General features: G+C 43.3%; 1 protein-coding gene across 2 annotated transcripts in view; it reads left to right on the forward strand.

The window, feature by feature from the left end:
- The window catches only part of SOS1 (SOS Ras/Rac guanine nucleotide exchange factor 1), a 412587-nt gene that overhangs the window by 162588 nt on the left and 232139 nt on the right, over window positions 1-17860 (forward strand). For both annotated transcript variants that reach the window (XM_040350763.1, XM_040350764.1), the window contains one exon: window positions 13348-13491. In XM_040350763.1, the coding sequence (XP_040206697.1) occupies window positions 13348-13491 (144 nt within the window). The remainder of the gene's footprint in view (window positions 1-13347; window positions 13492-17860) is intronic.

Consider the following 17860-nt stretch of genomic DNA (forward strand, 5'->3'; position numbering starts at 1 on the left):
CTAAAGTTCTCCCCCTAGTGATTAGATTGCATTCATATTTTTGCCACCCAAATGCATTATTTTAAATTTTTCTACATTAAACCTCATTTGCCACATTGTTGCCCACCACATTAATTTGTTCAAATCTTCTTGCAAGGTTTGCACATCCTGCGGAGAAATTATTGCCCTGCTTAGCTTAGTATCATCTGCAAATACGGAGATTGAGCTGTTTATCCCATCCTCCAGGGCGTTTATGAATAAATTAAATAGGATTGGTCCCAGGACCCTGGGGGACCCCGCTTTCCACACCGGACCATTCCTAGTACTTCCCATTTATCACTACCGTCTGAACTCACCCCTGTAGCCAGTTTCAATACATGTACTCACCCTATGGTCTATTGCAACAGACCTTAGTTTGTACAGTAAACGTTTATGGGAAACTGTATCAAATGTCTTTGCAAAATCCAGATACAACATGTCTAGGCCTTCCTTTTTTAGATGACACCTCACCCCCCTTTTGATGTTATTAGATTGGTTTGGCAAGAACGATTCTTCATGAATCCATGCTGATTACTGCTAATGATACCATTTTCAGTACTAATCATCCCCTCCAAGAGCTTGCATGCTATTGATGTTAGGCGAACTGGTCTATAATTCCCAGGGATGCATCGTGGCCCTTTTTTAAATATTGGAGCTACTTTGGCTTTTCTCCAATCTGGTACCATTCCAGTCAATAGATATATATAAAAGGTACTACAGTGCTAATATGATCAAATAAGGAAAAAACAACAAAAAAAATAACCAAATGATAAAGCTGCATACATATAGGTGCTAAACCAGTGAAAAAAATTGGATAAATTAGGATGAATGCGCTAAATCAACCCTTGCTATTGTACAGTACACATCAAGTGTGTGTGTGTGTGTGTGTGTATATATATATATATAGATATGTGTAAATAATGTGTGTAAACACTCAGATGTTCAAATGAAACAATATACAAAAACAAAAAAAAGTACCCAAAAATATATAAAGTGCACTTGTGCATCAGTGCAAACACTGTGAAGTGAAAAACACCACGTAAAAGCAACAAGAAACGAACCATTCACAGTTCCAGCATGTAGACTGACTTAATGATAGAGAGCACCTGTGATATGCTCAGCACTTCACCATACCTCCCATCCACAGTCCAATACTGCCACTTGCTGATTTAGAAAGCCAGCTCATAGAGAGGGAAGAGAAGAAAAAACAAAGGAGAATGCTCATAGTGTAGTATGGCCGAGAAAAAACAGAGATTGTGGACTGATTAGAGAAACCACACTCCACAAATCCTTTACCACATAGACAGCCTGTAGATACAGCTCAGTGTGGCGATATCCTCATGCGGATGTATTTCCTTTGATCGCGTCACTTAGGCTTCTCCACAATTCAATTCCAATTCAATATCCAATTCCAGTCAGTAGATCGTTAGTAAAATTTAGGAACAATGGTCTGGCAATTACTTGACTTTTGGATTTTTTAAGTAGTTTACATTCAGCAGCAGTGCCACAACTTGATTAACTTCAGTCGAAAAAAAAAATAATTCTCTTGTAATTTTGTCATTGACAAAGGTGTCGATGTAGACCACATCATTTTATTCCACCCATGTGTAATAAATAGTGAAAAGAACAGCGCTGAACAGCAGACATAAAAAAGATCCTCAGGTACAAGACAATAGCACTTTATTCCATTGGAAGTGAAAATAATCACCAAAGCATACAGCAGTCTGTCCGTTTTCAGACTGCTGTATGCTTTGGTGGTCATCTTCACTTCCAATGGAATAAAGTGCTATTGTCTTGTACCTGAGGATCTTTTTTATGTCTGTTGTTCAGCTCTGTTTTCCCCGTTTTGTTTGCTTCCATCTCATTGGTCACTGAGTTCAAGACCGCAATGGCCAGCTCCATTCATTAATTTTCTATTTACTTGGTATTTTGTCTATGCACCTGGGCATTTGTTTTACCCATGTATAATGCCTAGGGTTTGGGAAGATCAAAAAGCCCCCCCCCCCTCCTCTTTTGCCTAATAGTAGCACAAGCACACAGGCAGAGATCAATAAACTCTCCAAAGTGGGCCTGCATACATTAACAGTTTGAACCAATGCCAACCTCAGTTTACACATGGATAAGCTTATGTTTTCCTATGGAGTTTATATTATTAAAATGGCTGTAAACATCTGACCTTTTTTCTTCTGCATCAGGAATTGGTGAAAGGAAACTTGAGAAGTCTGATGAGTTGCCTTTGGGGCAGTGTCACCAGAAGGATTTGAATGACTTCTAACTGATGTTATCGTCAATATATACTTGCCCCTTTACAACCTTCTTCCTTCTTTTCAGCCTCTCTATCTGGCCCCCCCCCCCCCCTATTCTGCCATCTTTGGCACTTGTGCAGTCTGGCTCCTCATATTCAACCACCTCTTCTTCACAGGAGACTTCTTTACATTGCGCTCTGGCTATTGTCAATCTGCTGTCTTTTTCTGCCTGCTGTCCCCTGCCTCTAGCATTACTGAGCTACTCTCTTCCTCTATATAGGCATCCCATTTGCACATCACACTTATCTTCCTATAGCTGCAAATCTGTTATGATACAGTCAAGATGTTTTACAGACTACTTAGTCTTTAGAACTATAGTGGGATTAGTGGTGGAGGAGAGGAGTAAAGTGTGCAATAGTAATGCTGGCAGACAACTGGCCGCTCTGCGACTGGGAGGATATAGGTATGAATGGTTTGGTCAGCAAGTTGACTGCTGGCTGTGCTGTGGATGTATTGGTCGGCCATTCTAGGGAAAACGACTTCTAGTTTGTGTGGCCTCACCACTGCTACAGTGGGAATAATAATTATTTAACCCCCTGCAGATTTTGTAAGTTTAATAATAGTAAACAAAAAATGTAGCGCTAAAAACCAAAAACTCCAGAGTATGTAATACCATGTGAGGTGACAAGGTTCGTATGAAAGTGCATATACATAAACCACTGACATATAAATGTAAATAGCTCAAACAGTGCTTGATGCAAAAGAAAAAGTCTATATTACAAAGTAGAAAAAATCAATTGAGTGATGGGTGCAGGGAAAACAGATGAGCTGCTATCCGTTGATTGGGATACAACAGGTGCACAAGTTGTCTGTAGCACTCTATGAGGATCACAATCACATCAAGGTAGGTAGTGGATGAAATACGCTTACCGGATGGGTTGGACTCTACTACTGTACAGCAAAGAGTCAGCCAGACATAGTGGTCTTTGGAAACCGGGACCACTCAAACCGGAATGGGACCATAAGCGAGACTGGAACTCCAAATTGACATGGACGGCAGGAACCAGCAGAGCTTGAATGGTGTGTTGGATCAATACCACGAGCTTTGAATAATCCTTAGACCATCAGTCAGGAGATGCAAGGCAGGATGTTGCTAAAGCTCTCAGGAAACCATGGAGTGGATGATATAAAAATGGAAAAAGAACTCCAATAGTGCAGGTCAATTAAAACCAATGAGGTTTATTTGTAAAAAGTCATGGGTAAATATGACAAGGATAAAAAGTGATCACGTACAGAGAATGGCAATGTGGGGTGCTCAATAGCAATACCCGACGCGTTTCGGCTAAGTAAGCCTTCAACAGGGGCATAAGGATGCACCCCCACATTGCTCGCTTAAATACACAGAATGGTTATAAGACCCTCCCCCAACAGGGCGGTGCCCTAAAACAGGATGTGATGTAATAGATGTGCATTGTGACAGACATAATATAAAAGGAAATGATTCTTTAAACAAGTATATATCACATACTAATATCACCTCAATCACATAGAAATGCAACAAATACCACCATATTATACATATCATATCAATGAGAGGCAATCATCTGCAACATTCTATGATAAAAAATATAAATATAAATATAAATATCACAGCTGTTGCTGTGTCACCGGATGAGGAAACTCTCATAATTCTATGAGCGGGGACACTGCGCCATCATGTTGTTTTTACAAACGTTACTTTGACAAGTATTCCCACTGAGCATCTACTGACTGCTTCCTTGTAAGGGCGCTCGTCCTTGGGGCTAGACAACCCCACTGTGCTCATAGATTAAACACGATCGCCCCAAATTGTCACCGATCGGTACAGCGCTGATACCAGCAGTCCGCGCGTGCACCAATCAGGTGCATTGGGGGCGTGGCATAGAGCCAAGGCGGCCAGTCAGCGAGCATCTATAGCTAACCTCCACACCCATCATGTGTGCAGCGATGCTCACACCAATGGGATGTGGAGGGGCGTAGCTTATGATCGCACCATCCAACCAGCGGTCGGACGTTCCCTAAACCAATCGGGAGGGGGGCACGAGTCACATGGACACGGCTTTCAATAGGCTAGCGCCGTGAACCTGACAGCGCATCGCGCATCGGAGCCCCGCCCCCCGAACCGAGGGGGTACTCGGAGCTACAAGGCATGATAGCCCGAGACATGGCAGTGCCCCTGGTCGATGGAACGGCCCCAAGCGTGGTCACAAATATCGAGTGCTCCAACTACACGAGCACTGCAGTACACGGGCAATTCACCTAGATGTTATAATAACTCGCAAGGCATGTAGGAGACTCCTCGGCACCTTTAAACATAGATAAAGGGGACTGTATGCATTGTGAGGATGGCCCCAATTGGCCCGCCCAGACTGGGACAGCGGGGACCACCCACAATGCAGAACTGTACTGTAAGAGGGACTTATAATAAAGAGTCAGCATGAATGACAAAGTCACCATATTGAATCTAAAACTGATGGAGAAATGAATAGACATAGAACATAAAGGAAAAATAATAAGGATAAACGAGCTCAGGATGCTCACCCCTGGTTAATGAAACAGTTGATGTCCCAGTCAACGTTCATACCATAAGGGGTGTAGCACCTGAGCTCGTGTATCCAAAAAGTCTCGAGTCTCGAGACGCCCCTTAATCTGGAGTCTCCTCTCCAGTGAGGGACGAATCTGTCGATCACCTGAAACAATGATCCCTTGGGATCGGAGTTATGGTGCTCGAGATAGTGGCGTGAGACAGTATGTTTGGGACAACCCTTTCGGATTTTAGCTATGTGCTCGTTGACTCTGATGGAAAAGTTCCTTATAGTCCGTCCCACATATTGGGATTTGCATGGACATGTTATAAGATATACGATAAAGCTAGTGAAACATGTGGTAAACTGCTTCATAGTGTATATCCGACCTGTCACTGTAGAGGAAAAAGAGTCTATCTTACGTCTGACTATGGTGTTGGTGACACAAACATTACAGGAGCGACATGGATAGAATCCATTAGCCTCTGGGAAGAAGGATATCTTCTTTGGGGGGTCGATAGTATTAGGAGCTATGTCGCTTTGAACAGAGCGGGCACCCCTGAAAATGATGCCGGCTCTATCTGGTAGCGACGGCCCCAAAATCCTATCGTTGAGAAGGATTTTCCAATGTCTATTTAGGATTTTGCTAATCTCACTGTGTTGGATGGAATAACTGGTGAAGAAAGACCACTTGAAGCTATCCTGTTTAGCCATCTTAGGTTTAACCTGTAGGAGAGAAGTCCTATCCGTTGCAGACACCAAATTGATAAGTTTGCCCACGTACAACAAAATTAAGGGTCTATAATTATCATAGGTGTATTTTAAATGATAGAGACAGAATTTCAACCAAAAATCCAGAAAAAACACAATACAAATGTTATAAATGGAGTTGCAGTTCAGTGAGTAAAATAAGTATTTGCTCCCATACCAACTAACAATGATTCTGGCTTCCACAGACAGGCTAAAGCATGTGCTCTTGTGGTACACCGATTAATCCTGTTAATTTAAGAATGTGCTCCGAACAACAACTTGTTATGTGTATAAAAGACACTTGTCCACAGAATCCTTTTTCCATTCAAACCTCACCATCATGGATAATTTTATTTATTTTATTTTTATTTTTATTTTTGCTATAATAAATATCTGCCAAAAATATATAAGAAATTTTATTTTTTTCCTCAGTTTAGGCCGATACATATTCTTCTACCTATTTTTGGTAAAAACAAATTATAGCGTTTACAAAATAGGGGATAGTTTTATTGCATTTTTATTAATTTTTTTTGTTTTACTACTAATGGCGGCGATCAGCGTTTTTTTTTTTTTCGTGACTGCGACATTATGGCGGACACTTCGGACAATTTTGACAAGTTTTTCGGACCATTGTCATTTTCACAGCAAAAAAATGCATTTTTAGAGGGAGCTGCGGTGGCTCAACGCGATTGGCACTGCGCTGACAAGCCATTCACCTCTGCAGCTAGGGGTTCGGATCCCGGTCTCGGCTTAATGTGAATTGAGTTTGGTGGTCTCAGCCCGGCTCCCGGTGGGTGTGCTATGCAAGGTAAGCCTGTGCTTAGTACACCCACCCCCCTCCCACAAAAACCACCACACCTACACACGCACTCTAAATTGGGTTAACACACGCACATTGACCACGCGGTCTCTAAAGAGAGGTGAAGGACTAATGGGGCTGGTTGAGCGGGCTAATCCTCTCACTCCCTTATAGGGAGTCCCTCTGCCCTGTTGGGCTTCAAAGCGGAGCAGGTAGGGCGGGCTGTGTGGGAGGACCCCCTCACACACCCGCCATTGCCACCCGGGGCATGGAGAAAGGTGGCAGATTGCCTCTGGGGGAGGCCTGCCTACTCCCAACTCCTGCAGTCCGGCTCCTCTCTCGAGTACACGCACAAAAATACACTTTAAAAAAAAAAAAAAAAAAAAAAAAAAAAAAAAAAAAAAAAAAAAATGCATTTAAAATGCATTGTTTACTGTGAAAATGACAATTGCAGTTTGAAAGTTAACCACAAGGGGGCGCTGATGGGGTTATGTGTGACCTCATGTGTGTTTACAACTGTAGGGGGGTGTGGCTGTAGGTGTGACGTCATCGATTGCGATTCCCTATATAAGGGAACACACGATCGATCACGGCGCCACAGTGAAGAACGGGGAAGCTGTGTTTACACACAGCTCTCCCCGTTCTTCAGCTCCGGGGACTGATCGCGGGACTCCAGCGGCGATCGGCTCCGCGAGTCCCGTGGCCACGGAGCTTCGGACCGGGTCGCGTGCACGCCCCCGCGCCCACGGCTGGGCTTAAAGGGCAACTTACAGGTACGTTGATGTTCCCAGCCGTGCCATTCTGCCGACGTATATCGGCGTGAAGGGGTCCTTAAGTGGTTGATGAATAATAAAAAAAAAAACAATGAGCTACTCCGATTTCTTTGTATAACGTGAAAGATGATGTTACACTGAGTAAATAGATACTTAACATGTAATGCTTTATTTTATTTTTTTAATGGATTAAAAAAAAAAAGAAAGAAAATCCATGTAATCGTGGACGAGAACCAGACGTGATGTCGGAGGTGGCTTCGGTCCTCCAAGTGCATAGAGCCGAGTGGGGGCCATATTTCCCTCACTTTGCTGCCTGCCCAGCAAACGTCCGCACCCACCGGATGGGTATGAGAAGGGCGGGTTGGCCTCTCCTGATCGCCTATAAAAGTGATTCCCTGGTGATTGCGCCGGCAATACTACTTTTTTATCGTGTAGAGAGTTGCCCACAATACATGATACAGGGGTTATGGCAGCTAGCTGCTGCCATAACACCGGTATTTAAAGACAAAATAATGACTTGTATTTACTGTGGCCATTCGGCAAGTGGTTAAATTGATCGTAAAGTCTTCTTTTTTTTTTTTTTTAAATAACAAATATGTTATACTTTCCTCCTCTGTGCAGTAGTGTTACACAGAGTAGCCTGGATCCTCCTCTTCTTGAGTCCCTCTTTGGCTCTCATGGCCCCTCCCTCCTGTCAAGTGCCCCCACAGCAAGCAGCTTACTATGGGGGCACCTGAGGCGAGCTGCAGCTCCATGTGTCCATTCAGACACAGAGCTGCTGTTTGGCCCCACCTCCTCTCTCCTGTTTGGCTAACTGACTTTCATTGACTACCACGGTAGCCAATGGCACCGCTGCTGTGTCTCAATCAGGAGAGTCCCGGACTGCTGAAAGACTGGCGGACATTGCTGGAGAGAGATGGGGCTCAGATAAGTATTAGAGGTTGCTGGGGAGGCTGCTACACACGTTGTTTATCCTAATGCATATAATGCATGAAGATAAAAATCCTTATGCCTTTACAACTCCTTTAAGGCAGCTGGGACCACAGTTCTCAAACAAACCATTGGTAACACAATACACCATCGTGGATTGAAACCCTGCAGCGCCTGCAAGGTCCCCCCCTTAAGGCACATGCCCAGGCCTGTCTGAAGTTCGCCAATGAACATCTAAATGATTCAGAGAAGAATTAGAAGAAAGTGAGTTCTTTGGCATTAACTCATCTCATCACCGTGTTTGGAAAAATGCTGACTATTACACTAAGAACACAATTCCTACAGTGAAACACTGAGGTGGAAACCATTATTCTATGGAGCTGTTTCTCTGCTAAAGGTACAGGCCAACTTTGCTGCATTGTGGGGCCATTGGACAGGGCCATGTATTGGATCTTGGATTAAAACGACCTCTTAGCCAGAACACTGAAGATGGGTCGTGGATGGGTCTTCCAGCATGACAATGACAAAAAACATACCGCTAAGGCAACAAAAGAGTGGTTCAAGAAGAAGCACATGAAAGGGGTTCTAACCCCCCCTTTTTTATGCAAAAACAAAACAAACGTGCCTATACTTACCTGCTGTGTGCAATCATTTTCACAGGGCAGCCCTGTTCCTCTTCTTAGGGCACCCTGCCACCTCTCCAAGCCCCTCCACTTTATCTGGTGCACCCACAGAAAGCTGCTTTCCTTGGGGGCACCCGTGCAGGCTCACTCCCGAGTCCCACTGCTGCGTCTATTGACACACATAGTAGGATCATCTCACTGAATTTGATTGAAAGCAGCTGGAGGCAATGCCTCCTGCTGCTATCAATCACTTTAATGAGGAGAAAGACAGCCTCTGGAACCGCTGCGCTCGTGCACATCGCTGGATTGAATCGGGCTCGGGTAAGAAAATGGGGGTCGTGGGGAAGCTGCAGCACAGGTTTTTCCACCTTACTGCATAGAATACATAACTTTAAAGTGATTGTAAAGACAGAAATTTTTAGAAGTTTTTTTTATCTTAATGCATTATATGCATTAAGATAACAACTTCTATTTGCAGCAACTAGAGGTCCATCTAGTTTCAGCGATGTTGTAGGAGTGTGTCTGCTGCCTGGGACTCCCCCCCTCATTGGCTGAGAAAGCAGCAGGGCGCCATTGGCTCCTGCTGCTGTCAGCCAGCCAATGAGGAGAGAGAGGGGGACAGGCAGCGATTCTGTGTCTGAATGTACACAGGGAGCTGTGGCTCGGCTCACGTGCCCCCATAGCAAGCTGCTTGTTGTGGGGGCACTCAACAGGAGGAAGGGGCCAGGAGCGCTGAAGAGGGACCCGAGAAGAGGAGTATCTAGAAATATAGACTTTAGTACCACTTTAAGGTCATGGAGTGGCCTAGCCAGTCTCCAGACCATAATCCTATAGAAAATTTATAGAGGGAGCTAAAACTTCGAGTTGCCAAGAAATCTTAAAACCACTAACTGTCCAGCCGCCAGTTTTACGGCGGCAGGTCAGCTCGGCTGCGCGTAACGACGTAATATTACGTAATTTTGCATTTCAGCCATTAGGTTCGCCGTATGCGCGTGCTGCCTGCTCGCCCCTGGTGCCGACGGGCGCGATCGCCGGGCACGCGCAATCGCTCGTTATAGAGCGAGAACGGGGAGCTGTGTGTGTAAACACACAGCTCCCAGTCCTGTCAGGGGGAGAAATTACAGATCGTCTGTTCATAGAATGTATGAACAGTGATCTGTCGTTTCCCCTAGTCAGTCCCACCCCCCCTTCAGTTAGAACACACCTAGGGAACATAATTAACCCCTTACTCGCCCCCTAGTGTTACCCCTTCCCTGCCAGTGACATTTTTACAGTAATCAATGCATTTTTATAGCACTGGTCGCTATAAAAATGCCAATGGTCCCAAAAATGTGTCAAGTGTCCGCCATAAGGTCGCAGTACCAATAAAAATCGCTGATCGCCGCCATTACTAGTAAAAAAAAAAATGCCATAAAAATATCCCCTATTTTGTAGACGCTATAACTTTTGCGCAAACCAATCAAATGCTTATTGCGTTTTTCTTTTTTTTTTTACGAAAAATATGTAGAAGAATACGTATTGGCCTAAACTGAGAGAGAATTTTTTTTATATATTTTTGGGGGATATTTATTACAGCAAAAAGTAAAAAATATATATTTTTTTCAAAATTGTCGCTCTATTTTTGTTTATAGCGCAAAAAATAAAAATACCACCAATAGAAAGCTCTATTTGTGGGAAAAGGACGCCAATTTTGTTTGGGAGCCACATCACACGACCGTGCAATTGTCAGTTAAAGCGACACAGTGCCGAATCTCAAAAAGTGGCCTGGTCATTGAGCAGCAAAATGGTCCGGGGCTGAAGTGTTTAAGGATTTAGAGAAGATCTGTAAAGAAGAGTGGACCAAATTCCCTCCTGATATGTGTGCAAACCTAGTAACCAACTACAAGAAATGTCTTACCTCTGTGCTTGCCTACAAGGGTTTCTCCACCAAGTACAAAGTCATGTTTTGCTTGGGGTTTAAATATTATTTTGCTCACTGAACCGCAACTCAATTTATAACATTTGTGTCATATGTTTTTCTGTAAAAGTGGTATGTAAATGAATAAGAAATATTGCCAAATACAGTTGCCACAAAAAGTATACGAACCCTTTTGGAGTGATATGGATTTCTGCACAAATTGGTCATAAAATGTGATTTGATCTTCATCTAAGTCACAACAGTAGACGCTCACAGTCTGCTTAAACAAATAACACACAATTAAATGTTACCATGTTTTTATTGAACACACCATGTAAGCATTCACAGTGCAGGTGGAAAAAGTATGTGAACCCCAAGACTAATGACATTTCCAAGAGCTAATTGGAGTGAGGTGTCAGCCAACTGGAGTCCAGTCAATGAGATGAGATTGGAGGTGTTGGTTACAGCTGCCCTGCCCTATAAAAAACACACACCAGTTCTGGGTTTGCTTTTCACAAGAAGCATTGCCTTATGTGAATGATGCCTCGCACAAAAGAGCTCTCAGAAGACCTATGATTAAGAATTGTTGACTTGCATAAAGCTGGAAAGGGTTATAAAAGTATCTCCAAAAGCCTTGCTTTTCAACAGTCCACAGTAAGACAAATTGTCTATAAATGAAGAAAGTTCAGCACTGCTGCTACTCTCCCTAGGAGTGGCCATCCTGTAAAGATGACTGCAAGAGCACAGCGCAGACTGCTCAATGAGGTGAAGAAAAATCCTAGAGTGTCAGCTAAAGACTTACAAAAGTCTCTGGCATATGCTAACATCCCTGTTAGAAAATCTATGATACGTAAAACGCTAAACAAGAATGGATTTCATCTGAGGAAACCACAGAGGAAGCCACTGCTGTCCAAAAAAATCATTGCTGCACGTTTACAGTTTGCACAAGAGCACCTGGATGTTCCACAGCAGTACTGGCAAAATATTATGTGGACAGGTAAAACCAAAGTTGAGTTGTTTGGAGAAACACACAACACTATGTGTGGAGAAAAAGAGGCACAGCACACCAACATCAAAACCTCATCCCAACTGTGAAGTATGGTGGTGGGGGCATCATGGTTTGGGGCTGCTTTGCTGCGTCAGGGCCTGGACGGATTGCTATCATCAAAGGAAAAGTGAATTCCCAAGTTTATCAAGACATTTTGCAGGAGAACTTAAGGCCATCTGTCCACCAGCTGAAGCTCAACAGAAGATGGGTGTTGCAGCAGGACAACGACTCAAAGCATAGAGGTAAATCAACAACAGAATGGCTTAAACAGAAGAAAATACGCCTTCTGGAGTGGCCCAGTCATAGTCCTGACCTCAACCCGATTGAGATGCTGTGGCATGACATCAAGAAAGCCATTCACACCAGACATCCCATGAATATTGCTGAACTGAAACAGTTCTGTAAAGAGGAATGGTCAAGAATTACTCCTGACCATTGTGCATGTGTGATCTGCAACTACAGAAAACGTTTGGTTGAAGTTATTGCTGCCTTGATTAGTGACCACAGAGAGAAATCTCCCAGTACTGTGGTTATCAGGAAACAGACAACCAGGAAGTCTCCAGAACAGAGAGGAATTACAGCAACATCAAAGCAAAAACGAACAATGAGGACATGAAACCAGGACTGCAGTAAGGTAAAGGAAGCTATTTAGCTAAAACAAAAAATTCCTTTAGTGACCCTTTAAGCAGACTGTGATTGTCTATTGTGACTTGGATGAAGATCAGATCACATTTTATGACCAATTTGTGCAGAAATCCATATCATTCCAAAAAGGTTCACATGCTTTTTGTGGCAACTGTATGACATGGGGATCCATGATCTTTGGTCATAAAAGGGTTAACAGTAACAACTAAGCAGGTAATTGACTCCTTGCAAAGTAACTATACTTGCTGTAACTGATAAAAAAATTTTTTGCCATTGAATAGGGCCATTAGATGGAATGTGTCAGGATGGACATTTGGGAGCTGCCATTCCCTGTTTGTTTTCAAAGGTGCGTATACTAGATCTGTTAACCTTATCATTCCTTTACTATTGAGTCACCGACCCAGAACGAGGATGTACATGTGGTGTGCACAGCTGAATACCTGAAATGCACATGCTTGTACTAGGTCAGTGATTGAGCAAGTAGTTACGGAAGGATAAGGATGACAGCTCTGGGGCCTCCACCTTTTACTACAAGTTAGCAATAGCAGCTTTAACCACGTAGGCACTTGAAACAATGACAGAAAATATTGAAAAAAAAAACTTTTAGTGTGCCGTGTTGACTCTTTTTAAAGCAAATCTCAACCAGCCACTGTAGTCAGCTTAGCTGTGTGTGTATGTGTATGTATGTGTGTATATATGTGTGTGTGTGTATATATATATATATATATATATATATATATATATATATATACATACACACACACACACACACACACACACAAATGATGACTTGTATTGCATTATTTGCATATTTAATCGCTGAATGTTTCCATCTTTTTATTTAAAATTCAGATTGCTAAAGAATGATTCTGCATTTAACTCTTGTTAATTTTTTTATATTTTTTTGTTGTATAAGTAGTAGTAAAAATAGTTGTATGTTTTCTTGCTGTAAAAAAAAAGTTGTTTTGTTGGCAGTTGTGACACTAAATGTACAACAATGTGATATATTGCACCATAGAAGTAACTGAGCCCTCTTCTATCATTTCCCATGTAGGATGTTGAAAATATTTTTAGTCGCATCATCGATATCCATGAACTAAGTGTAAAGCTTCTGGGCCTTATTGAGGACACAGTAGAAATGACAGATGAAGGCAGTCCTCATCCTTTAGTAGGTAGCTGCTTTGAGGACCTAGCAGAGGTGAGTTCTGGGATAAGCGTTTTTTTCCCCCATCTCTATATTGATTTATTTAGTTAATTTACTTACCAAGTTTATTGGCCATATATACAGTATCTCACAAAAGTGAGTACACCCCTCACATTTTTGTAAATATTTTATTATATCTTCATGTGACAACACTGAAGAAATTACACTTTGCTACAATGTAAAGTAATGAGTCTACAGCTTGTAGAACAGTGTAAATTTACTGTCCCCTCAAAATAACTCAACACACAGCCATTAATGTCTAAACCACTGGCAACAAAAGTGAGTACACCCCTAAGTGAAAATGTCCAAATTGTGCTCAATTAGCCACTTTCCCTCCCCGGTGTCATGTGACTTGTTAGAGTTTTAAGGTCTCAGGTGTGAATGGGGAGCAGGTGTGTTAAATTTGGTGTTTGCACTCTCACTCATACTGGTCACTGAAAGTTCAACATGGCACCTCATGGCAAAGAACTCTCTGAGGATCTAAAATAAAAAAAAAAAGAATTGTTTTTCTATATAAAGATGGCCTAGGCTATAAGAAGATTGCCAAGACCATACAGCGGTTTAACAGAACAGGTTCCACACAACCAAAAAAGTTAAATGCACATACTCTGCTTCGTATCCAGAGGTTGTCTTTGGGAAAAAGACTTGAGTGCTGCCAGCATTGCTGCAGAGGTTGAAGGGGTGGAGAGTCAGCCTGTCAGTGCTCAGACCATACGCCACTCACTGCATCATATTGGTCTGCATGGCTGTCGTCCCAGAAGGAAGCCTCTTCTAAAGATGATGCACAAGAAAGCCTGCAAACAGTTTGCTGAAGACAAGCAGACCAAGGACATGGTTTTCTGGAACCATGTCCTGTTTGTCTCTTGAGAACCAGATAAACTTATTTGGTTCAGATAGTGTCAAGCGTGTGTGGGGGCAACCAGGTGAGGAGTACAAAGACAAGTGTGTCTTGCCTACAGTCAAGCATGGTGGTGGGAATGTCATGGTCTGGGGCTGCATGAGTGTTGCTGGCACTGGGGAGCTACAGTTTGAGGGAACCATGAATGCCAACATGTACTGTGACATACTGAAGCAGAGCATGATCCCCCCCCTTCGGAGACTGGGCCGCAGGGCAGTAATCCAACATGGTAACATGCCTAAACACACCTCCAGGACAACCACTGCCTTGCTAAAGAAGCTTAGGGTAAAGGTGATGGACTGGTCAAGCATGTCTCCAGACCTAAACCCTATTGAGCATCTGTGGGGCATCCTCAAACGAAAGGTGGAGGAGCGCAAGATCTCCAACATCCACCAGCTCGGGTTGGGTGGAGCATTTCCAAAGATGGACGTGTGAGCGAGTGATGTGACGTGTGATGGGCGGATTTCCTGTGTGAGGCATCCAGCAGGCTCCCTGCAGCTACCAGCGTGTGTGAGACGCTAGTTTTGAAGTGCCAAGGGATTCCCCTCTTTCCATGTGAGGCTTCCAGCAAGGCTCCCAGCAGCTATGAGCGTGTGTGTGACGCCAGCTCTTAAGTGCCGAGGGGTTCCCCCGCCCGCCCCTTAGATCGGCTTTAGAGATAACACTGCATTTATGCTATTGAATCCCCGCTGAATCCCGGAGGAGCGCGGGGAAGAATTAATTTTTTTGAATTTTGGCGGCTACGGAGGTACTGTCCTATCTGCTCGTGCTGGTTGGATGCTGGGGTAGAGGAGGAGGAGGAGCAGAGGTGTTAGCCTCCGTGGTGTCTGGCTCCGGTGCCCTGGTTCTCGGCGATCTGTGACTGACATCTCGGGATTTCAGTTGCTTGGTTCCTGGGTCCTGGCGGCTGGCTGTTCAGCCGCTTGGTGCGGGGGTGACTGCACTTTCCAGCTCTCCCTGCTCTTGGACTGTCCACGCTTCTGTATCCTCCTACTCCCGGTGGCCAGTTAACCCTCAGGTGACGAGACGGACGATTAGACCTTGGTTGGTCTCCCCTGCCTTTTTTTTTCTCACCCTACCACTGCACGGTTTTAAAAGACTTTGTATTCTTAGGTTGGAAGGGGGAAAGACGTCGGATATAGAACATTTCGCATTATTATTATTACGACTGACCCCCTTCCATAAGATTCACGGTGCTGTTGGAAAGTTATAGATACAGATACACTTAGACAAAGGAGCGAAGGTGAAATATCTGGACTGACATATCTTATAGGAGGAAATAGAGCCAGATGGTTCAGAGTAAAACACTCAAAGCTCAAATCAATACGCCTTGCATCTCCCCTTCCCAAAAGTTAGCTAAGGCAGCAGAAAAAGGAGTGGTTGGATCTCCCCAGACCGGACTGTCCATAAATACACAGAAATTTACAGCTATAGCTAAGGAAATGGAACAGGAACACGCACCACCTGGGAAAGATATTATGGCAGCTATTAAACTGTGTAGTGAAACACTTACAGTAAAAATTGATGCATTAGCTATAGATATTAAAATCATGAGACATGACTTTAAAAAAAGTCAAACAAAAGACTTCAGAAATGGAAGTCCGGGTATCAAAGGAGGAAGACATGACAAGAGTGGACCTTAAGGAGTTAAATGCGTTAAAAAAACAAATTAATATTCTGCAAGACAGGGCAGTAGATCCTGAGGGGCGTCTGAGGAGAAATAACATTAGGATTATAGGCCTACCAGAGAGAGTTGTTGGAGATAAACCGTTGGAATTTATTGATAAATGTTTTGCATCTCTCGAATAGCTCATAGAGCTCATAGAATCTCTTTCCGTACACCAAAACCGGATTTTTTTTATTTATTTTTTCCCCCGGTAACACAGTAATGAAATTATTTTTTATACAGATCTATTTAATATGGAAAAACACTAAGGATAAATAAGATATAGGTAACATGTATGAAATATAAATACCGTAGAGCCCATCACACGGCAGAATGGAAGGACAATTGTATTTGGTGTTGGGGAGGGTGGAGTTTGAGATATGGTGGGTACTGATCATGAAATAGATACTATGATCAGTGGAAAAAGGGATGGTCGAAGTGCCTCTCCATTCTCGTTCAGATATGGATGGGATTTTAGGTGGAGAGGGATAGGGTGGGAGGGATATTAGGTGGGAGGAGGGAGGGCGGTGTTAAGAATGATGGGTGTAAGTGTTCAGAGGTGTAGTTCAGGATTCAACAAGGTACTCCCCCCCCCCCAACTGAAAGGCGTAGGAGGCAGCTATATGAGCTCTAAATATAATGCCAGGTAAAAATAATAGTTATTCTGTAATACAGTCCTGATCAAAAGTTTAAGACCACTTGAAAAATGGCAAAAAATCATATTTTTACATTGTTGGATCTTAAAAAGGTTCCAAGTAGAGCTTCAACATGCAACAAGGACAAATTAGAGTGAGACACAACATTTTTTGAGAATTCAATTAATTGAAAATAATGAATAAACTGAAACGGGCTGTTTTTCAGCTGATCAAAAGTTTAGGACCACATGCCTTTTAAAAGGCCAAATCTGTGCAAAGATGTGGATTCATTGTCATTTTCTGTCAGGTAGTCACACGTTGTGATGGCAAAGGCAAAAAAACTAAATTTTTTAACGTGGTCGGGTTGCTGAACTGCATAAGCAGGGTCTCTCCTGAAGACACTGGACGATCCTCGACCCAAATTAAGGCCCTTACTGGTGCTGACTGCAGCCCCATAACCATCAGACGGCATCTGAGACTGAAGGGCTTCAAAAACAAAAAACTTCTTCAAAAACCTTGTCTCCTTGAACGCCACAGAACTGCTCGTTTGGACTTTGCAAGAGAGCACCAAACATGGGACATTCAAATGTGGAAGAAAGTTTTATTCTCTGATGAGAAAAAATTTAACCTCGATGGTCCTGATGGTTTCCAACGTTACTGGCATGACAAGCAGATCCCACCTGAGATGTTTTCTACGTGCCACAGTGGAGGGGGCACCATAATGGTCTGGGGTGCTTTTTCCTTCAGTGAAACAATGGAGCTTCAGGAAGTGCAGGGGCGTCAAACGGCCGCTGGCTATGTCCAGATGTTGCAGAGAGCATTCCTCATGACTGAGGGCCCTCGTCTGTGTGGTGACAACTGGGTTTTTCAACAGGACAACGCTACAGTACACAATGCCCGCAGGACAAGGGACTTCCAGGAGAATAACATCACTCTTTTGGCCCATCCTGCGTGTTCCCCTGATCTAAATCCAATTGAGAACCTTTGAGGATGGATGGCAAGGGAAGTTTACAAAAATGGACAACAGTTCCAGACAGTAGATGGCCTTCGTGCGGCTGTCTTCACCACTTGGAGATATGTTCCCACTCACCTCATGGAAACGCTTGTATCAAGCATGCCGAAACAAATTTTTGAAGTAATCAACAATAACGGCGAAGCTACTCA

The sequence above is a fragment of the Rana temporaria genome, chromosome 4 (genome assembly GCF_905171775.1).
Source record: "Rana temporaria chromosome 4, aRanTem1.1, whole genome shotgun sequence".
Lineage (NCBI taxonomy): Eukaryota > Metazoa > Chordata > Amphibia > Anura > Ranidae > Rana > Rana temporaria.